At 44.9% G+C, this 24,000-nt stretch overlaps 1 protein-coding gene across 1 annotated transcript in view; it reads right to left on the reverse strand.

Annotated features, from left to right (window-relative positions):
• Positions 1 to 24,000, reverse strand: part of LOC311328754 (NACHT, LRR and PYD domains-containing protein 3-like) — a 65,246-nt gene that overhangs the window by 16,536 nt on the left and 24,710 nt on the right. Inside the window, exons 9-11 of the mRNA XM_084462671.1 lie at positions 15,038 to 15,211; positions 2,174 to 2,347; positions 1,015 to 1,061 (exon numbers count right to left, since the gene is read on the reverse strand). Coding sequence (XP_084318797.1) covers positions 1,015 to 1,061; positions 2,174 to 2,347; positions 15,038 to 15,211 — 395 coding nt within the window. The remainder of the gene's footprint in view (positions 1 to 1,014; positions 1,062 to 2,173; positions 2,348 to 15,037; positions 15,212 to 24,000) is intronic.

A 24,000-nucleotide genomic window follows, 5' to 3' on the forward strand; every position in this document is an offset into this window, starting at 1 on the left:
AAACCCCTTTCCAACAAATACACAGAAAATACAAGCACACATACAAAGCAGCTAGAACTCTCAATTCTAACCAGGCATGAGTTGATTCACACACAGAGTCATCTTGAGTATTCAAATCCTTTGATTCTGGGTTTGATAGAAACACGTTTTGGAGGGTGAACCTAAAGACACTGTGATTGATGACTGTCCAGGATAAAATGTTTTGGGTAATCCATGAATGTTAAATGTAGATATATATTTTTACAGTTTTTCTTATTTTAATCTTGCTTTATCAATTATTTGTTTCATTTCAGATTTGGGAGGAGGCACTGCCTCCCTTGGCTACTCGCACCACACGCCACTGAAAAGCTGTTAGGGAAACTTTAGCACCATTAGAAGAGTGAGATTATCACCAACTTCCTCAGAACAAATGAGCAGAGTATTAACATCATTCCATCCACCTGTACTCTATGGATACCAACAACAGCATCAGAGGATCCAACACTGATACAAAAGCTTAGTGGGAGCAGATCCCCGTCATTACCACTTAAGAGGGCTCTAAAAACCTCTCCTCTCACCGGATTCTGATCAGGGACTGGACATGACGTGGTGCTCATCCAACAATTATGAGTGTGTGTGTGTGTGTGTGTGTGTGTGTGTGTGTGTGTGTGCATATGTGTGCGTGTGTGTGTGTGTGTGTGCGTCTGTGTGTGTGTGTGTGTGTGTGTGTGCATATGTATGTGTGTGTGTGTGTGTGTGTGTGTGTGTGTGTGTGCATATGTGTGCTGTGTGTGTGTGTGTGCTGTATGTGTGTGTGTGTGTGTGTGTGTGTGTGTGTGTGTGTGTGTGTGTGTGCGTATGTAGCCATCACTATGAATATAGTTCAAGTGTAAGCAGCTCTTAGGTGTTTGAACAGTTGTGACAGATTGTATTGTATTTTGTATGACCCCTGTTTTCTAGGCCCAAGTAGATAATGGTGGTGAACTCATCTTCAGTTAAGACACATGAATAATCAATGTCAATGTCAATACTCACATTTTCCAAGTCCAGGTCTGATCCAGCACTCTCCACCATGATCCACACTGTAGGAATAAGCAGAGGAATGATGAGGATGATGCAATGAGACGTCACCAGTTTTGGGCTTTATGTGTTTGTTAGTGACCCGTGGAAGGGTGACTGTAGCATGAGCCAAGGAAGAACCCATTCAATTAGAGAGAGTGGATCTGAATCGGCGGACGGATACAAGCGGCCGAAATGAGTTTTCTCCGGAGGGTGGCTGGGGTCTCCCTGAGAGATCGGGTGAGAAGTTCAGTCATCCGGGAGACTCGGAGTAGAGCTGCTGCTCCTTTGCGTCGAAAGGAGCCAGTTGAGTTGGTTCAGGCATCTAGTGAGAATGCCTCCTGGGTGCCTCCCTAGGGAGGTGTTCCAGGCGTGTCCGGCTGGGAGGAGGCCGCGGGGTAGACCCAGGACTAGGTGGCGGGACTACATCTCCGCACTGGCCTGTGAGCGGCTAAAGATTCCCCAGGCAGAGCTGGTTGATGCTGCTAGGGAAAGGGATGTCTGGGGCCCCCTGCTGGAACTGTTGCCTCCGCGACGCGACCCCAGATAAGCAGATGGAGATGGATCTGAATCACGGGGAGGATCCAAATTCATAGAAAAATCATTTTTCACTTTTGTTGACCATGCCAGAGACCAGACCAGCACCTACGGGTACTTTGCCATGTTTAATACATCCATGGCTGTTTATCCCTGTATTTTCTGTGGGTATTAGGACCAAAATAATTGAATCATGGCATGAAGGCAAAGATCAACTGCTTTGAATTAGCTAGTTATGCTCATAGCTAGCCAGATGACTGCTGTCGGTCCTGTCATATGTAGCTATCTAGGTAGCTGAAATACATCAGAGAGCAGAGCTGGAGAGCACCTGTTGGACCAACCCCAGCTGATGCACCACAAGTATATTGTTGACATTTGTCTCCTCTAGGTTCTCTAATGCTACTGCACATGCTGACAACATGCATCATGGGTGGAGGTCTGCACTCTCAAAGTGCCCTTCTGGTTATAGGGTGATTTGTGTCTGTTCTGTCAAGAGACTCGTAGGCTGTGAAAGTTGAGACCATCTAGTTCAGAGAGGGGGGCTACATAAGAGACACTGGGTGATTTTCTTCCACTTGATTTAAAACTCTCTCCTTACTTGAGTTTCTCCAGTCTCCAGTGTGGATCCTCCAGTCCAGCAGAGAGCAGCTTCACTCCTGAGTCTCCTGGGTGATTGAAGCTCAGGTCCAGCTCTCTCAGGTGGGCGGGGTTTGACCTCATAGCTGAGGCTAGAGAGACACAGCCTTCTTCTGTGACCATGCAGCCCGACAGCCTGTAGAAACACATCGATACAAACACATTACTACCCTCTGCTGGTGAAAAGAGAGAGTTGAAGGATTATATTCCATCTTCCTACAGACAAATATTTGAACATTGGATCTGCCCTGGTTCACACACTGTCAGATTCTTGAATACAAAGTGATCTTTTTTGTCAGTCAATATTTTTGATATGCTTTCTCTTCCTTGTAACCCATGCTAAATAAGAATGCTCTTGCAAAAATATACCCAGAGACTGATGACACCTGTAATCGGTGCAAGCAATCACCTGCTAATCACACACACACGTTCTGATCCTGCCATGAGTTGACAGATTTCTGGCGCGAAATTTACGGTAAACTCAGTACTCGACACAGACCTCAGACCCGACCCACTCACTGCCATATTTGGGATCTCTACACACATAACACCCACTCTCTCATCAGCAAAGCAGCGAGTGCTGGCTCTCACCTCCTTGCTAGCTAGACGTCTCATCCTATTCAAATGGAAACACCCCCGCCCCCCCTCACACAGTAGCTGGTTGAAAGAGGTTCTTAATCACATAACGCTGGAGAAGATAAGAATCTCAATCACTAACTCCAAACTATCATCTGACAAGACTTGGAATCATTTATTTATATGCATTCATTTATTTACTACATCCCTGCTTTCAGTATTGTTAAGTGCTTTGTCAGGGTTTGGATATGTGGGCAGGAAAGTGGGTGAGTAGGGTTTCGTGTTTTTGTCCTTTTGCTAAATATCAAAAATAATTTTGAAAGAAAGAAAAAGAATAGTCTGTTTGTGCGTCCTTCGTAGCACACTCTATTATCAAGGGATATGATGTGATATGATGAGGCCAGTGGCATAATGTAGTTACGATGGGCCCCAGTGTGAGCTTATTATGATGGGCTCTATTAGTGCACACTACTTGAAGCACACACAGCACACACACACACTGTAGTCTATACACATTTTAACAACAGTGTGCTGTTGAATTAGCTAGCCTACGTTGGCTATTGTACTGGCGAAGTGGAGAGGTCAGCCATCAGAACCATGCGCTCATGCAGTAACAAACAGAGGCTCAATCAAATCAAGTCAACTTTACATAACTATGGCTGGGAAGGTTTAGGCAAAAACAACAACACATCAGCAAGCAAGTTGCTACTGTAGATAACTCGCCTATAAACTACTGTAAATAGTTGAGCTGTGGATAAGAGCTAACGATAAGTTTACTATTGACATCCATAAACTTTCTGCACTCAGTTTAACCAGGGCTTGTTGCTGTCGGCTTCACACAACAGAGATGCCTTCATTAGCTGATCTTAGCTAATATTCTTAAAAACATCTGAAAAACACGTTGGCTACACAATGAAACAGGCGCTGAGCGGCGACCTCACTCCATGATAACAACCTGCAGGGGCACGGCCTACCCCAAATCCCCTTGAGAAACACTTGTAGGCTAACATTACTCACCTATTTGAATGGCATTCCACTATTCTTGCATTGAGCAAAATCGTAGACAATGTCCTTAATATTCAACTCTTGGACTTTATTAAAATTAAGCCTACCATAATGTATATATAACGTTGTGAAATGTACAGTACATCTAACAATAGCCTAATGTTATTGTTCGGACTCAATGTCAATCAATTGAGGTTCACATTTTTGAATGTTTGTCACTCAATTGAGGTTCAAATAGTTAATGGACTGCACTTATATAGCGCTTTTCCACCTTAGCGGCACTTTACAATGGCCTCTCATTCACCCATTCACACACACACATTCACACACCAATGGCGTCTACTCATTGGGAGCAATTTGGGGTTAGGTGTCTTGCTCAAGGACACTTCGACATGTGGACAGTCGGAGATGGGATTCGAACCACTGACCCTTCGATCATTGAACGACCCGCTCTACCAACTGAGCTACAGCCGCCCCGTCAACAGTTCACCTTTTGCGCCATACTGTCTTGTGTCTGATCAAATAGAGACTTAACATTGGACAAGAACATACAGTATTACCCAGCATCATTGCACATCTGTGTATGACAAAAATATGACACGTTTATTAATTTAATCGTTTTAAGTGTATTTGTTGATGTAGAATAAGCATATAATGTTGTTATTGAGTAAGACTTCTGCAGACTATTTTCTGGAGAAAAAAACATGAGGGGGGATGCATTTTAGAGGGTATACATAGCAAATGACACTTTAATTTGAGTTCACGCTGCAGGCGTGATTCTGAAGTGGTAACTCACCCGTTCTCCACCTAAAACCTGGTTGGAGGCCCTGCTCTCTCTACGGGCCCTCTCACCCCACAGGCCCCAGTGCAACCGCACTGCCTGGTCTATATTTACCCCCTGTGAGAGGCTGTTTCTGAGCCAGGGAGGGAACACGCTTGGGGTTTCTAACAGCACAGATAATGCTCAGCAGATAGCACCAAGCTAAAGCAGAAACAAGCTTGGTTGAATAGACCATTTCTGTTGAATTTGCACTTCCCCATGTTGTCGCTAGCTAGCAGACAGTGAGAGGCTCTGAGCATCCTGGCCGCAAACAAAACCAGATGCAACCTACAAAACCAGATGACCAGTAGGCTACCCACAGTACCGGATGACCAGTAGGCTACCCACAGTACCAGATGACCAGTAGGCTACCCACAGTACCGGATGACCAGTAGGCTACCCACAGTACCAGATGACCAGTAGGCTACCCACAGTACCGGATGACCAGTAGGCTACCCACAGTACCAGATGACCAGTAGGCTACCCACAGTACCGGATGACCAGTAGGCTACCCACAGTACCAGATGACCAGTAGGCTACCCACAGTACCAGATGACCAGTAGGCTACCCACAGTACCGGATGACCAGTAGGCTACCCACAGTACCGGATGACCAGTAGGCTACCCACAGTACCAGATGACCAGTAGTCTACCCACAGTACCGGATGACCAGTAGACTACCCACAGTACCAGATGACCAGTAGGCTACCCACAGTACCAGATGACCAGTAGGCTACCCACAGTACCGGATGACCAGTAGGCTACCCACAGTACCGGATGACCAGTAGGCTACCCACAGTACCAGATGACCAGTAGTCTACCCACAGTACCGGATGACCAGTAGGCTACCCACAGTACCGGATGACAGTTTTGAAGAGGCGAGCTCTAGACAGGATCTGAATCTGATAGTGAATGGAAACCTGACGCGAGGTTATGTTCCAACAAAGGTCCCCCCTCCATGTCGATAGTCAAACTCAACTTCAGCTTGCTATCTGTGGCCTTGTAGCTCTAACATTGATAGGCTAGCTAACATTAGTGAGTACTAAACCTTTTGAATCATACGATATCAACATATCATGCAGCTATGAAATTATCTAAAACTCAGCTTGCTAGCAAGCACTCTATACATAGCCTAGTTGGACTGAAACTGAACAAATCAAAACACAGCTAGCTAACGTTAGCATTAGTGAGCTAGCTAGATATAGCATAGTCTACAGACAAACAGGAGCGTTCAGTAGCAGCTAGCGCTCTTGCTGACTAACTAGCTAGCTTCTTAAGGCTTAAGCTAGCCAGCTAACTTTATTCTAGCTATTCTACTGAGCGCCCGTTTGTAGATGCTACAGCCTATCAGAGCTAGCTGTGTTTGGCTTTGTTCCCGCTTTCAGTCCCAGCAGCTTGAACACCACATCATCCCTTACGTGGGCCAATGTTCCCTCAGGGATGGGCAACTGGCGGCACGCTGGCCGCATACGGCCCCCGCCCCCACTCAATGCGTAGCCTCGCGTCTCTCCTCGTAGAGGAGGGCCTGGTATCTATTAGCCTCGCGTCTCTCCTCGGGGAGGAGGGCCTGGTATCTATTAGCCTCGCGTCTCTCCTCGGGGAGGAGGGCCTGGTATCTATTAGCCTCGCGTCTCTCCTCGTAGAGGAGGGCCTGGTATCTATTAGCCTCGCGTCTCTCCTCGGGGAGGAGGGCCTGGTATCTATTAGCCTCGCGTCTCTCCTCGTAGAGGAGGGCCTGGTATCTATGAGTCTCGCGTGTCTCCTCGGGGAGGAGAGCTGGTATCTATTAGTCTCGCGTCTCTCCTCGTAGAGGAGGGCCTGGTATCTATTAGCCTCACGTCTCTCCTCGTAGAGGAGGGCCTGGTATCTATTAGTCTCGCGTCTCTCCTCGTAGAGGAGGACCTGGTATCTATTAGCCTCGCGTCTCTCCTCGTAGAGGAGGGCCTGGTATCTATTAGCCTCGCGTCTCTCCTCGTAGAGGAGGGCCTGGTATCTATTAGCCTCGCGTCTCTCCTCGGGGAGGAGGGCCTGGTATCTATTAGCCTCGCGTCTCTCCTCGGGGAGGAGAGCCTGGTATCTATTAGCCTCGCGTCTCTCCTCGTAGAGGAGGGCCTGGTATCTATTAGCCTCGCGTCTCTCCTCGTAGAGGAGGGCCTGGTATCTATTAGCCTCGCGTCTCTCCTCGGGGAGGAGGGCCTGGTATCTATTAGCCTCGCGTCTCTCCTCGAGGAGGAGGGCCTGGTTTCTATTAGCCTCGTGTCTCTCCTCGGGGAGGAGGGCCTGGTATCTATTAGCCTCGCGTCTCTCCTCGTAGAGGAGGGCCTGGTATCTATTCACTTCACTGCCTTAAGCCCGCCCCATCATCCGGCTCGAGCCTGTAGAGCCCGCCTCCTACTTCCGCTTGCTTTATTTTTCCTTAACCGGTAGTTCTCCTCGCATCTTCTTTTACAATCTTCGTCGGTGTGATGCCATCGCGAATGTTATCTAGTCGAAACTTCACCATGTCCAGCCTACAGTAAAAACATTACAACAACTGTTCTTCTTCCGGTCCAGACCGGATGATTATGAGATGCGTCATCGCGCTTCCGCTCTAGACCGGTGAAACAACACCGAGCGAGAAAGACCCCAGACTGTCTAGAGCTCGCGAGTCAATTTCCAAATATCAATAAATTTCACCTGCTATCCAAATATCTGTTTTTTGTCATTGAAGGCATTTGTCCACATTTGAACCGTAGTCTACTGTCTACCGATAGAGGGCGCCAGAGCGCTGTAGCCCAGTACTGTTTCCTCTTGGTTTGCACTCTGCCGCCTCCGTGACGACACCACCAACACCATGGATGACCAACACACGACGAAAACAAACATGAGCGGCCAAAAACTCCCTCTCACTCTCAATGGCCAGCATGTTTGGGAACATTAACATCTGCGAGAGCAGCTTCTCAACAATGAAGCACATCAAGTCAAAAGAGAGAAACAGGCTGACAGATGAAACTGTTCCAGCTCATGCAGATTGATGCACAAACATTGACATTGAGTCCATTGTAGGCCAGCAGGAGAGGCCGCAAGTATCTCATTAACACAGAACTTTATACTGATTCACCTGTGGGTGAAGGTTAATGGCTTTTGAGATGAATGCATGCTTATTGGAAACACGTCATGGTATGAGATGGCAGAGTAAAAATGCACTATGAACATGAATATTAGTTGGTGCACTTGGTGTCAGTGTTAACATTTGTACATAATTTTTGAGACCGTTGCACTGAAATAATGGTAGACTATACCACTCAGGAGTGGGAATGTTTTGTGCAGAGTTCATTAAATGAATAGAAGCATTAGCCTAGGTCCTACTAAATCCATTTATATATGAGAAATTGAAAGTCCATCCAATAAACTTTGATTACCGGCATATATTTAGTTCTTTTCATTAATGTAGTAACTATAATTGGCTAATTGAGTGATGGGGTTACAATATCCCACTGGTAGAAGTGCATGATTACAACCTGGCCCTCGGGTAGTGAGGATAAAACATGTGTGTCTCTCTATAATCAAAGTTGCCCATGCCTGCGCTAGGTTGTCCTCAGACGGTCCTCCATGCCTGCTCTAGGTTGTCCTCAGACGGTCCTCCATGCCTGCTCTAGGTTGTCCTCAGACGGTCCTCCATGCCTGCTCTAGGTTGTCCTCAGACGGTCCTCCATGCCTGCTCTAGGTTGTCCTCAGACGGTCCTCCATGCCTGCTCTAGGTTGTCCTCAGACGGTCCTCCATGCCCCAGAGCGTTCCAATGTGCTCCGTCTAGATCAGAGCGCTTCGTGTCTGACCTGTAGCTTGTCTATGTGTTCAAATAAAAACTACCTTTGGGAGAGGTGGACAAGTAGACTACTCTAAATAAAGGCCTCATTTTAAGATGAATGAATTCAATGCCTTTTAAGACTTTAAGGATCCAATTTCCAATTTTTACAATTGTTAAGACAGTTTCGGTGCGTACAAAAGCATTACACATACATTTCATATCCTAGTTGCCTTACATGTCTTTAACATCATACCTAGAAATTTAATATAGCATTTCTCTTTTTTTCTTCTTTTTTTATATTTATAGTTTTTATTGTTTTGACAACAAAGACAGCTCGCAAGGTGACAACAAGCTTTCAAACAAAGCACACAACGATCAGCGACACAAAACAAGCGACAAACCCACAAAACAACAACGACAACCACATGCTCACAATACACAATAAGCAACAAACAAAAACAGGACAGCTACATTGCAATGCACAAAGCATAAGACAACAAGAACAGACACCTAACCAACAACAACACAAAAGACAGCGATGAAAACAACGACAATCACAATGATCTAGAGGAGGGGGGGGGGGCACAGTGCATACGTTTCCTGATTGCTCTACCTATCCACACAGATCGTCAGTCTGGGAATTAGTCCTATTTATAAGAGGTAGGATATTGGATTGTGTAGTGTTGAATACTGCTTATGTAGGGAAAAATACCTATGTTCTTGTGAATGTAGGAACAGCCTTAGTGTGTCCCAGAGCTCGCTAGTGTCCTGGTCCATGTCCCTGAGGATGGACGTGGCCTTTTCCATACTTAGAAGATGGAGGAAGTCCTCTAGCCACCTGTTTCTAGAGAAACAGCCTGGTTTTCTCACTTTCCAATTCATTAATATCAGCCGTTTGGCTGCGAGGCATGCAAGGGCAATCATTTTTTGATGTTTGACGTTTTGTATGTATTGTTTGACAGACAGACAGACAGACAAGTGAAAGCATTACCCTCCTCCCCCACAGGAATGGCAGAGGTAAAAATGATGATAATTAACACTTTTCTAACTATATGAGCCATTATTACATTATGAGCTGTTATGAGCGGCCCCAGTAAGGCTCATAATGTAATTACATTAGTATTTAGTAATATTACATTATCAGCTGTTATTACATTATGCGCAAATCAGTTAGTACGTTATGAGCGCATGGTTTCATTACATTATGAGGTGATTATTACATTATGAACTTTTGTTAGTTTATAATGTAATAAGTTATTACATTATGAGCCGTTATTACATTATGAGCCTTTATTACATGATGAGTTGCTACACAATTACAAGGAGCTACAATTGTATTAATAGTAAATGAGATGTGCTGTCATCTCTGCTGTAGAGAATGTGGAACCAGGTTATATTTACTCTGCAGACCTGGGTGTTATTGGTATGGATCTGCATAATGCTGTGTCATGTATATATTGTTGACACTGAGGACACTAAACTAACACAACTAACACCAACTAGAGAGACTAGCGTTGCACTAGACTATTTGGTTAGTTTATGTGTATGGCATATTAACATTTGTTTATTGTTGCTGCTGGTATGGTACTGTAGGCCTACGTTGTAGATAGGCGCGGCATAATTGTTTTTCTCCTAGAGCGGCAGAAGTGCACGTGCCCGTCCTGGTCTAGACCCACGTTAGTTTGCCTGCAAGCCGAGGGGTCAGAGAGGCCAGTCCTTCTCTCCTACACACAGTGGCTGAGTACCTGGACTCCCCCTACACCAGGATTCTGTTCACAGACCTCATCTGCTTCTAATACGGTACACACACACACACTGCTGAGTCACCTTCATGAACTACAGGTCAACACAACACTGATCTAATGGATTGAAGAATTCCTTCATCACAGGCCTCAGTACAGTACGTAGCTGTAATAATTCTAGATGGAGCATCTCCCCATCCTCTTCTGGGTACAGCATCATGGTAACAGAGAGGAGTGACACTGATCAAGTATGCAGATGACATGACACTGGTGGCCCAGATAAGCAGACATGCCAACTGGTTAGGGGTGAGAAAGAGAGACGGAGGCCTGAGCAGAGAAAACACACCTGCTGGGGGGGATGCAGGGATTTATTTATTATAAGCTACCAAATGATCATTTATTGGATGATTTTTAGAATGACCCTGGTGCTGGTCACAATCTAACAGAATTACAAGAGCAAAATAAAGTTCAAAGTACAAATTTAGTTCTGTGGCTCAGGAGGTAGAGCAGATCATCCAATGACCGTAGGGTCGGCGGTTCAAATCCCGGCTCCTCCTGTCCACATGTCCAAGTGTCCTTGCGCAAGAACCCCAAATTTCTCCCAATGAGCAGGCTAGCATCTTGCAAGGCAGCTACTGCCATTGGTGTGTAAATGTGTGTATGAATGGTTTAATGAGGCCATTGTAAAGTGCTTTGGATATAAAGTGCTATATAAGTGCAGTCAATTTAACATTATTAACCCATTTAATGCAACGTAGGCTACCAATGATACTGCTCACATTTACAAAGGAAATGACCAAAAGGGCAGCAGCCCCACCAGTTACACAACTATTTGATGAGCTGAATTAGCTACTAGCATATATCCTACTCCTACCTGACGCAGTGGTAAGAATAAAACAGTTCACATACAGAGACGAGTCACATCTCCAATTGAATCCATTCCGCTTTCATTGCATGAGAACAGCCAAGTCTCTGAAAATCCATAGCAGGTTTTGCTCGTTACCCTGCTGCGGTTACCTTGCAGTGAGAGAAACACAGCAGGCAAACAGCTGAGTGATCGCCCAAGAGTGGCAGGCAAAATAAATGTAATTTGAGAGATTAGAAAAGTGGGGGGGTAAAGCCTATATTTTGAAATGTGAGGGGGGTATGTTCCTGGGCTTTACGACTGCAGGTAGGCTACTTTTGTGGGTTTCAGTTGATCTTCTCTATGGAGGTTTGTGGCTGGCACGCACTTCCACACAGCACTGTGGCATCTTGGCTTTTTCCAAACAGCAGGTCCCAGACTGGGCTTGCGCTGAACTGTGACTAGTGAACTGAGTTTGAACTCAGTTTCGCTTGCTGCTTTTTAACTGACTGTCAATATCCGCGCATACAGATCCAAACATACATCCACAGTATCAGATTCTCGCGCTCCACTGGCTCAATCCCAATGTCCACACTCACAGACTCACAGATTTATTATCTTTCTATGTAAGTCGCTTCAGGCTCTTGACCCCTTCCCCAAAATCAGATCTGCACGAATCACGTAGGTGACCTATTTTGGATTCAAAACAGCAAATTTCACCGAAAAGTGACAATTGTGCATGTCTGGATAAGGAAGGAGCAGTCACTGTCCACATACTCTGAGTATGTCAACACCCTGACCTCCCGGATGGAGGAGAGCTCCTTGGAGCTGAATGTCTCTGAGACTAAAGAAGTGTTCTGCAGGGGGAGCCTCATACCTGACGCCCCAAATGTTCTTCCTCTAGCCCCGAACCTTTTTAGTCCCCCCAAAAACAAAAACACTAGGGAGAAAACAGACACCAAATACCCTCCTTAACATACACAAATCACCCCCTTCAAATCAAGCAGGAAGATGAAGTTCGAGTCAACACACTCACAACAACAACCCCCCCCCCCCACACACACACACAGTAGCACAGAACGGCATCAGCTCACTATCAAACATCAAGCCCATCTGCCCCCACCGTACAAATTGCCACCCCCAGACACCACACCCTCTCAAACTCAGCCTCATTGTTATTGATCACAAAATAGGTGTATTCTACCCTAAGAAGCAGAGACCCTCCCCCTAACCACCTGGACTGGGTCCGTGGCCCCGCCCCTCTCACCTTATTCCTCCCTGTAATCCAAATGGACAATTTAGCTCACCCAAACACAACATTGAGCAAAACACACTTTGCCCTCCTCCTGCACGTGTACTGTGGGCCCAAAACAAACAGTTCCTTAGAAAACACAAACCCCAACCTCACACATGAGGGCTGTAACAGCACAAACAGAGGAACAAGACGTGCACAAACAGAAAACACATGAACCCCCGTCTCCACCTCACCACAGTATGGGCCCCCCCCCCACCCCGGGGTCAAGCCCGGCCAGAAAGCGCTCGGTCATCAGGGCCCTGTGCACCACTCTCCCCTGCAAGTCCCCTGTCCTTTTAGGGATGGGGGGCTTATACAGCACCCGCCACCTGAACCTCACACTGCTCCCCCCACCTAGAACCCCCTGCCACTGGTGGAACCCAACCCCCTGCAAGACCCCGACGTTCCTCGCCTTCACACATGCCTCATACAGAGCCCTCCCCCTCACCTGTCTGAGGTCACCAGGGTCATACAGAGCCCTCCCCCTCACCTGTCTGAGGTCACCAGGCTCCTCCCCCTCACCTGTCTGAGGTCACCAGGGTCATACAGAGCCCTCCCCCTCACCTGTCTGAGGTCACCAGGGTCATACAGAGCCCTCCCCCTCACCTGTCTGAGGTCACCAGGGTCATACAGAGCCCTCCCCCTCACCTGTCTGAGGTCACCAGGGTCATACAGAGCCCTCCCCCTCACCTGTCTGAGGTCACCAGGGTCATACAGAGCCCTCCCCCTCACCTGTCTGAGGTCACCAGGGTCATACAGAGCCCTCCCCCTCACCTGTCTGAGGTCACCAGGGTCATACAGAGCCCTCCCCCTCACCTGTCTGAGGTCACACACACATTTAAATACACTGGCACTAAACACCAAACACCAGGTTAGAAATCTAGGTGTCATAGTCGACTCTGATCTGAACTTTGAATCTCATGTCAATAACATAACTAGCGTATCTTTCTATCATTTAAGAAACATGGCAAAAGTGCAATCCTTCCTTTCAAAGGCCGACACTGAAAGACTTATGCATGCATTTATAACCAGCAGACTGGACTATTGCAATGCCCTCTTTTGTGGCCTACCAAAGAAAACCATCAATCGTCTGCAAATTATACAAAACACCGCGGCACGAGTCCTTACAAAATCCAGACGGAGGGCTCACATCACACCCGTCCTGAAGGCTCTGCATTGGCTACCCGTCAGCTTCAGAATAGACTTCAAGATTCTTCTACTGGTTTATAAATCACTCCACAACCGTGCTCCAAAATATATGACTGACATGCTTGTTAGATAAACACCAGCAAGATCCCTGCTGTATGGGTTATGTTCATGTTGTTATATTGAACGTGAGCTTCTATGCTGCTGTATGGGTTATGTTCATGTTGTTATATTGAATGTGAGCTGCTATGCTGCTCTATGGGTTATGTTCATCAGAATGTATTCATTCTCATCATGATCTGTGTTTCAGGTGACCATCTCATGTGACACACAGGAGTCGATACGTTCAGTTACAACCACTGCTACTTCAGCAGGTTGACATTGTGGAGGTGGAGGACGTGAGCCTGTCTTCTGTGGTGTTCTGAGAGGTCCAACACCTGGGTGTCCCAAGTCAGTGATAGCTTCAGATTAGTCAAAGCATACTAGAGAGAAGTTATGTCCTCTGTTTGAACCGTGCTGATGTTGTTGATTTAGTTCACACTAAAGAGTACATTTTGATGCCACTTAAAGGAGAATACTCGTTTTTGACAACCTGGACCTTATTTACGGCATATTATAAGACGTTTGACTCACCGAGATAACTTTGGTGTAACTCGGAGGCATGTAGAAGAAATTTAAAATCCAGCGTGAGCCAAGTATATTCATGTAATGGTGGTGGACGGGGCACTGAGAATGCAGCTTCTAAAAAATCTATTTTCTGCCGCGAAACAGTTGTTTTCATCAATCTGTCTTTATGAATCGCTAGTTGTGCTTCCATAGAGCGAGGGCTTGTTGTGGTATTTCACATGCCTCTGTAATATGATCTTTAGAAACGTCTTTAGAAACAAAATAGCTTCCTCACTTGCTCCAGCACACATGCGCACTGGCTGGAGCAACACTTGCGCGCTGTGCGCATGCGTGCTGGAGCAAGTGAGGAAGCTATTTCGTTTCTAAAGACGTTTCTAAAGATCATATTACAGAGGCATGTGAAAAACCACAACAGGCCTACGCTCTATGTAAGCACAACTAGCGATTCATAAAGACAGATTGATGAAAACAACTGATTTTTTAGAAGCTGCATTCTCAGTGCCCCGTCCGCCGCCATTACATGGATATACTTGGCTCGCGCTGGATTTTAAATTTCTTCTACAGGAATAGAGGCGAACCCAAATGGGCTCCCTAAATATATGCGGCCCCCCCAAAAACCAAAATGAACAGGTGTCACTGCCTCTAAACTTCAGCCCCTGACGCTTTTCCCTCAACCCCTAATGATTTGGGATCCTAGCAGCGCCCCTGTTTTGTACCTAATCTACATTTGTATTTAGTCTTGATTGTGTCTTTGTTCCTTCAATAAAGGACCCACCCACCACCTACAGTCTGTATATGTCTGTATGTATGCTTTGAGATGATAGTCCCTATTTTGTCAACTCTACTGTATGTACTGTAGTCCAAAGATAATTTCTCAAGTTGAATGTTGATGCTCAAAACATCCCTCTTCAAGGACAGAGATGTACATTTACTTAGACATTTAAATCCAATCATTTAACATGTGAATATGCTCAGGGATACAGACCTCAGTTTCTCCAGTTTGCAGTGTGGACTCCCCAGTCCAGCAGAGAGCAGCTTCACTCCTGAATCCTGCAGGTCATTGTTACTCAGGTCTAACTCTCTCAGGTGGGAGGAGTTTGAGCTGAGCGATGAGGCCAGCACTTCACATGAGGCTTCGTTGAGGTAACATCTAGAGAGTCTGAAATTACAAAGTAAACATGTATGACTTTTTGTTCCTTAATGACATGCTAATCTTAATGATATGATTTGTATAATATACACATTAATATACACATGTCATATGTAGCCTAAGGCTTAATAAAGGGTACCCAGCTTTCAATAACTCGTAGGCTACCTCATGTCTGGCCAGTGACCTACAACATTCCTAGCCTTCAAACCAATAAGCCAACCTCAAGAGGAGAAGCTTCTCAAACGTTTAATATGATAGCTTACAGTATACAGCATGTTATATTTCGATATGGGGGAAATGAACACATACAGCTCAAATTACAGGTTTTAATCTCAATGTTGATGTACAGGCCTAGAGGATGATAGAACAGTCAGCTCTCAGCCCGCTGCATGCTGTAGGCTACATGGACCAATACAGAATATAGTCACTACTGATCACTTTTCAATCATGTGTAGGAGCCTACATGAAATTAATAGTGAAATGAAAGTCCTATTTTGCAAAAAAGGCATTTTTAACTTGTGGCCATCCACAATGATATGAATCGATAACTGACGCAGCTTCTAGGTGATGTGTCCGTTGGTAGCATACGATTTAGAGAAATCAGCAGTAGGCTAGTTTGGGCTAGTTTGCTGCACCACGACAGAGGTGACTGCATTTGCACCTTTTCCAGAATAATAACGAGGAATGAGGGTAGGAAAAATACCTGTTTCCATGGCATTTGTGCTTTCAGAATAACTGATTCAGGTTCACACCTTATGGGCCTCTATACATAGATTACACTTGACCAGTATTTAGTCCTTGATCTTGAGGAGGGAGAAATAGTGTCGGTGTTTCCATGGCAGAGAGCTCCCGTTGTCAGAGCCATAGACAGAGCTGCCAGCCGTGTAGGCGAGGGATTGTTGATGCATTGCGCACGGGTACTTTCTAACGTGTTACTCCTCACTGGATGTATGTATGGTGCAATGTGAGGAGGTGGAAACATGCCAAGCGCTGAGGTAGCAGTTTTTAAAAGTTATAGTGGGGTCAGCTCCAGCTGGTTCTGACCAGTTAAAGACCGACAATCTTTTTTAGAAGATCAGAGAATAGATGGGAGTAAGAATGCCTCACTGACTAAAACTCATTACACATAACATATAGGGGAGACACACAGAGCTCAGTAAAGAGCATTCGTGCAGAGCGAGGTGCACGCGTGATCACACGCAACAACAGAGCAGCAGAGCACGGGAGAACACGAGAGCACTGAGAAACTACCACACAGCTCTCCCAGAGCACGGGAGAACACGAGAGCACTGAGAAACTACCACACAGCTCTCCCAGAGCACGGGAGAACACGAGAGCACTGAGAAACTACCACACAGCTCTCCCAGAGCACGGGAGAACACTAGAGCACTGAGAAACTACCACACAGCTCTCCCAGAGCACGGGAGAACACGAGAGCACTGAGAAACTACCACACAGCTCTCCCAGATGCTGACACGGTGAAGTCCACATAGTGTCAGCTAACAAGATAAGCGCTGCTTTAGACAGGGAGTAAACATTTATATATACAGTAGGACCCCACTCATCCGAACTTCAGAGATCCGAACCTCCCGGTCTACCGGACAGGCTTAAAAAACTTCTTCTTTTTTTTTTTGAGCCTGCTATCTGGTTACTGGTGGGATTTTCATTACAGTACTGTAGGCCTACTTGCATTTAAATCTGTCATAATAAACATGTACTGTATCCTACTGTGAATAAAAACAGAACTGTATGTAGACCTACATGTTGCCTGTAGGCTGTAGTCTACTGTCATGTTTCATTTCTTTGTTCTAATGTCGAGCACAAAACGCAAACGAGTCTGCTGCGCGAGAGCTGCATTCCTTGGTACCAGAAAGCGCGTCAGCAACCTGAAGCAGAGGAGTATTGAGTCATTTCGTTCCCAGTTAATGGACTTCAGGAACACAGACGTGTTGTAAGCATGTAGATTAGCCTACGAGGCCTACTGTATTTGTTAACTAATAGCCTACAGCCTAGGCCATGTTAGCCTACATCGGTTGTTTAGGCTGCAATAGCCACACGACAACTTGTCTGTCAATTCATTTATTTATTGATTGATTATCATTTTCTCTAATTGTTATAATGTTTTTTTTTTTTAGGCTATACCATTTTGTTCTGCGAATACAGTAGCCTATCGATGCAGCGTACGCCTCATTTGAGAATAAAGTAGGCTATTTGATCAAAGAATGCACTCAACTGGAAATTCATTTATTTTATTATAGGCTACTGTAGGCCTATTATAGGCTAGGCTATATGAGTTTAGTTGGCTATTTGATTGCAATTTTGATGCATTTTCACAAGTAATTAAGGGTATTTATCGGTCTATTATGAGTTTTTATGTAACAAGTACCACTTATTGAATTTGGTGCATTTTAACATGTTTCAGTCATTCGGACATTTCAGAGATACGAACGACCTTCGGTCCCATTGGGTTATTTGATCCAGCCTAGTATCTTTGTCTATTTTTATCTATCCATCTAAGGTATCTATTTTTATCTATCCTCTATCTCCCCACCCTGTGCACCATCATGATTGTTTGTGCTGTCCCTGGGTGCTCATCGGTGAGATGACAAGTCACTCTTTAGTTTTCCAACTGTGTTGGATTTAGAGAAACAGTGGACCGCGTTTTTGGTGAGCCGTGGTGGAGGAGTCCGGAAACATACCTTCATATGCTGCGCTCATTCATTACATTCTGCCAGAAAGCCATTGCTATGTCTTGTAGCTGGAGCAGTACCCTCTCTCCCTCCACTTCAGCCTCTCCCCGATGCCCAGAGCCTAGAGATCGATCATGTAAGTTACTTGCTAATGATAAAGTTTAAGTAAATGTTCCATGTTTATTGTTAACCTCACCTTTTTCTAAAGAAATCTAACATTGTTAGCTTGCCAACTCAATGCTTTCCCTACTAACACACGCAGGTTGCGCAAACGTTCTACATACGGCCGCTATAGGTGACGATTCATCTGCGCCGAGTGCGGAAATTACGCGGCCATTTACGGAAACGCGAGATCTGCCGATTAGTAGCCGCTACGTTAGAACGACACGTCATTCCGAAGTTGCGGCCGCGTGCAAAGAACGCACGTGATCACGTGGGCAGGAACCTCCGTTATAAACTCACCTGGCTGACACTAGATTAACAGGTATTTATATGACTTGGTCTGCACGTCTTTTTCGCACGGTGCAAATATGGTGCGGCCGCGTGCAAAAAACGTGGGCAGGAACTTCCGTAATAAACTCACTTGGCTGACACTAGATTTACAGGTATTTATATGACTTGGTCTGCACGTCTTTTTCGCACGGTGCAAATATGGTCACTTACTGACCACTGGCTATATTTAGCATTTGCAGTACCACTGGCTATATTTAGCATTTGCAGTACCACTGGCTATATTTAGCATTTACCAGTACAAAAACTAATTAATGCTATATGGGGATATAGCAGCAAGCATTATGATACAAACCAAGATGAGACTGAACACCATTAACAGTTTAGAACATTTTATTACACAAAGTACATTACAAATTAAAAGTATACATATTTACAAGGATGAGGTTTACGGTCTGTCACATTACGCATAGCCAGAAAAGCAAAAAAAAGCATGTACAAGCTCTGGCTAGCAACCCATTATCTGACAATTGCAAAAGTTCTAAAAACAAAAATGAAACAGTGCGCATTCTGTGGCAGGCAGACCGGGAACAGACCGTTGTATCCCACAAAAAAAAGGTTACAATTTTAAAAAACTATTTACAAAAAAGGCATCCATCCTGGCAGGCTGGAAAGGCAGGTTTAGGGAGACTGGGGGTCACCCACATCTGAATCGAGGGTCTGGGCAGAAGAGGTCATCCTCATCTGAATACTCCACTGTGGTCAGGGCTGGAGCTGCGGTCAGGGGCTTGGCTGGGGAGGTCAGCTGGGCTGGAGCAGATGCCTAAGGACATAATGAAATGGCTGTAAAAGCAAGTCGCATACGTTCATTGGAAGCGTGCCATGTCACTGGATACGAGAAAATTAACTGCCTGACATCACATACCTTTTTGAATCGAGCAGGGGCATGTTTCAGCATCTCCTGCAGCTGGGCAGACACCTCCGTCACAGTGGTGCTTGGCTTACAGGCCATAACCCTCCCTCAGACTCTGCATGACGCTGGAGAGCTGCTGACACATCATCCTCTGGAAGTCTGGATATTAAACACAGATGTGGCTATAAGTAATTGTACGGTCCCATAATGGATATTCAGCTCAAAGTATATCCCTACATGCAGCATGAAGTAGTTCACAAAATTCAGCATACCAGCATCTGCAGAGCTTGATGGCAACACTGCTGGAGCTGTTGGTCTCACAGGCGATGGCATCAGAGAACTACCTGAAAACCAGAGGATAAAGGGATGAGCAGGAAACTATGGTGCTGGCGGCGTAGTGATTCTGGCATAAGGGGAAGAATCAACTCGACATGAGACATGTCAGACCCTGACCTGGTCTGGCCGGGGTGCTAATCGCTGATGCATGCTGCTCGTGCCTGGACGTCTGAAGGGCCTGGGCTCACAGCGCCTTGGCTCAAAGGACCCGGGCGATGAACATCTACTGCCGAGTAGTGAGATGTGAGATGAGCGAATTAGTCTTCCGAAAGTCCTGAGTTAACTGTAAGTGTGCAAATATGCATAGACATTTCACCAACACAAACATGCATGGATACCTGCATTGATAACTGGCAGAGCAGGCCTTCCGGCTCTGGCACCTGGCATAGCTGGTCTGGTCTGAGTTCTGCCGACCGGCTGCCTGGGCACTGGAACATATAGTAGAGGTAAATTAGCTCAGATTAGTCAACTCAAGTAGTACTCTTTTGGGACTGTTGAATGCACTTTATTATATTACCTTTGTCACTGGAGTCATAGCGTGCGTGCGCTGTCTCTTCCTTGTGTCTTGGGAGTTAATCCATTGATGACTGCTGCTCAAACACCTTCGCCAAGGCACTGGCTACTTCATAATGCTCTGTGTGTTCCTCAGCAGACAGAGGTTGTCATGGCTCCTCTTGATGTGCTTGTGGAGGTAGATCTGGGAGGTATAGGAGAATGGGCACTCAGAGCAGGAGAACACCCAAGTCTTGCACAACTCTAACATCACAGCTAGGAGAGCGAATGAGAGAGACCATTAAAAAGGATTATCTCACCTGTAGTACAAGTTCAAATATAGAGTGATTATACGTCATTGTAAATGAGAGCTTACTCTCAATTGATTCACGAGGTTAAATAAAGATTGAATGAATATGTAGCTAGTGGGGGGTTACAACCACACAACTGTGGAGAGAGAATGAGACACTTGGTTCCCTCCTCTACTGGTGTTCATGGCCATGGCCACACACCTGGAATACTCCAACCCTGATTTAAAGGGTTAATAACTGAGCGAATCTTGCAAGTTTGCACTACAGGGAAGCAATTGCTCAATTTCCCTGATATTGTGGCGTCACTGGCGTCAGTGATGCGTCGTATGAATCTCACATGTCTACCGATAACATTAACTCAATATCAATATCCCCATTTGTTTATCCCGTCTATGGAAACGTATGTGCATTTGTACTTACGTGTGCCTATATTGATGATCAGGTGTTTCTCCACCTAAGGGCTGGCCAGACAGAACCATCAGAGACCATTGGGCTGAGCTGAGGAGAGAGCGACATGTTAGAGTGTATGTGTGCATATGTATATGGTGCTCTTCTGTTAATACTCATGAGGGCATTCAACTGAACAAGACTCACAGAGCCTGTGGTGCTGTCCCAGGACTGCCCCTGGCCACGCCTGTCCCCGTCTTAGCGCCTCTATTAGTAGTCCACATCATGAGTACCTATTATGCAAAATTTTGATTTGTATGTGAGTGAAAACGTAGTACACAATTCTTTACCCGTTTGACAGAATGAGCAACCATTTCAACAGTTAAGAGTAACATGAAATCCACCAAGATGGCTGCTGTAACCAAATGAGCCAAGATGGCTGCTATAACAAATCCTGCTAGCTAGCCTAGCTCCGTTGTTGGGGCTTCTAGTATTCTGTTAACGTTAACTTCGGAAAAATGAATGCCTAAAAACAAACACATACTAACGGTGTCGTGGGTTAATGCGAAATCAATGAGTAAGCTAATTATCACATTTTATTCCAAGCGATGAAACAGTGCGAACGTGCAGGAGCTCGCGCGAGCCTGCTAGACTTGAGAAGACTCCACCATTGCCCGAAAAAGGCTAATCACGTTAGCTGGCTAGCTAGTTAGCCAACATTGGAAAGAGAGCATCTGCATATAGATAATCGTTACAAAAGGGTAGCTTGCACATAACGTTGGTGTTTTATCTGGGACGATACCAAAATACATAGTATGTATGTATACATACTAATGTATACATTGAAATTGAGATACTTACAGGATCTGTGTTGTCGCGGAGACAAAGAGCGTGTTGGTCTTTCTCAATCGCTTCTGTTTCAAACGAGGCGGAAGTCTTCTTCTTCGCTGGGTTTAGTGGCGGATCGCAAACAACTTTAATGTGCATACCGCCACCTACTGGCACAGAGTGTGTAACTTGTTTGTCTAGTTCTTCAATTGTGTCACCTAAGAAAGTAGCCCAATGCCTTGCATTCTACGTTCACTGCTCAACGTTCATTGCTCACATTTAGGTTGCAAAATTAGGACTTTATTCATAGGCATATTTTTTATCATTATTTTTATTAGGCCTAGACTGCAAATCTTTAGTGTTAATATTAACTGTAAATGAGAAATTACACACAAAACAGACATGCAGGATTTCTCCTCATTATTACAATTCTGTAACTGTATGACTTCAAAATTTATTTTAAAACCTAAGTAATTTACAAATGTTCTGACCCACTGTGACACATTTCCAATTAAGTCAGATTGGGACTGTGATGTAACCACATTGTCACGTTATTTAATTACATCGTAGTTACGGATTTAAGCAGCAGTGGCGGCTACGTTCCCTTACAGTGTCCTTGAGGACGGCTATTTTGGTTATTTTGCGACTGAAAAGGCAAGTGTCAGCTAGGTGTCAGCTAGGTCCGCTGCTGGTGACGTCGCAAAGTTACCACAATTACACCAATGTGTCCCGTCAGTTTTACGTACTGTGTTAGTAGGGTTGTAGCTGCTTAGCAGCCTAATAATGTTGGCGCTAGCTAGTATGGTTAGGACTAGCTGTGGCTAACTAATTCTACTAATGGATAGAAAAGCATTTTGGAACTCACCATTCAGTGATCGATTAAAATGAATTATTTGGAGATGGCAGGGCTTCTACTGTATTTCTGTATCCTTGAGTATCTGACGGATCAAACATATACGGCTGGACTTTTAGTTGCTGTGCATATATGCTAGTTTTGATGAGATTGTTTCTCATTGGCGGATCAAAATTTCAATCAAATCCTGATCTGACACCTGGGTTTCCGTTAGCCGGTAATCACCGTTTTTTTCCGGAAAAATCCGTTGAAGTCCGTTATATTAAAATCTCTCCGGTCATAATGTCCGGAGAAATAATTCCCCATAATTGTATTAGGCCTACAATAGGCTAAAATTACATTTCCATATATTATGATTCCTTTTGAATAAAAAAAAAACGAATAGGCCAATTAATTTTGTTCTGTTAATGTGTAGGCTATTGACTAGTAGGCCTATGCGATGAAAAAACAGCCGTAAGATAAACCTGCCTATAGGCTAGCGGGCCACCAAGCGAGAGAGAGCCTGATCAGGGTACGGAGCTTGAGGCGAAAATGGAAATTCCTATTATTATCGAATGGAAATTAGCCTATGCACGTTGTAAGTTCTTACACTTTATTTAAGTAGGCTACAGTATATTTATTTTCAGAGTTTTGTTCTATTTTAGCCTATCTGATAAAAGGCCGAAATTAGACTATAGGCCTAGCCTATGAATTCCAATCAGCGCAGCCGCAGGCCTTAAAATAAAATGTTACGAGAAGCCTACATGTTGCCTAACCTCTTGCACTTTTAAATAAAATGTTATATATCAAGACATGTATTGTGTCATTTCTGTATTTAGCCCAGCCCGCCTATCAGTTGTTTTTCAACAGTTATGTCCTCCTCATCATCATAGTCTACTGCGATGTCCATGGTTATAATGATGCTGTTTTATTGATAAAAAGGGTAGGCTAAAGCTGGAAAGAGCATCCGCAAATCCGATTCATGAATTGAAATAAACATTCATGTTCTAGGCTACAGTCGCAATTCAAAGGTGACTATTTTTGTGGCTGTGCAATTACATAGGCTATAGGCCTAGCGCATGGAATCATGACAGCCTATCACACATTTAATCATACGGATGCGAAATAAGACAATAAATGCCATATATAAGCTACACAACGGCCAATCAAATCGCGACAAACACCTATAATAGGCCTAATATTATATTATAATATAATGACCGGAATTTCTCCAGTTTGTCCGGAAAAGTCTAATCTTCCCGGACACATTAACCGGTACCGATTTTCTCTAACGGAAACCCTGTCTGACACGCCCACACATTCCTGAGAAATGGTCTAGAGAGCAAAATGAGCCGTTTTTGGATGCTTAAAGAGACACATTTGCTATCATATATGCATTTTTACTATTTCAAGCCAAGTTTCCAGAGGCTTTAAGGAGCTGCATTAAGCAGACAGAAATATTTCTAGCTGACGGCGAGAAAAGTACTCTGCCTAAAATATCATGCTGTAGAGCATAGGCGAGTACTCTTTATATGTATAGTAAATTGTGTTTGTAACTT

Source organism: Borostomias antarcticus (assembly GCF_949987555.1).
Source record: "Borostomias antarcticus genome assembly, contig: scaffold_92, whole genome shotgun sequence".
NCBI classification, from domain to species: domain Eukaryota; kingdom Metazoa; phylum Chordata; class Actinopteri; order Stomiiformes; family Stomiidae; genus Borostomias; species Borostomias antarcticus.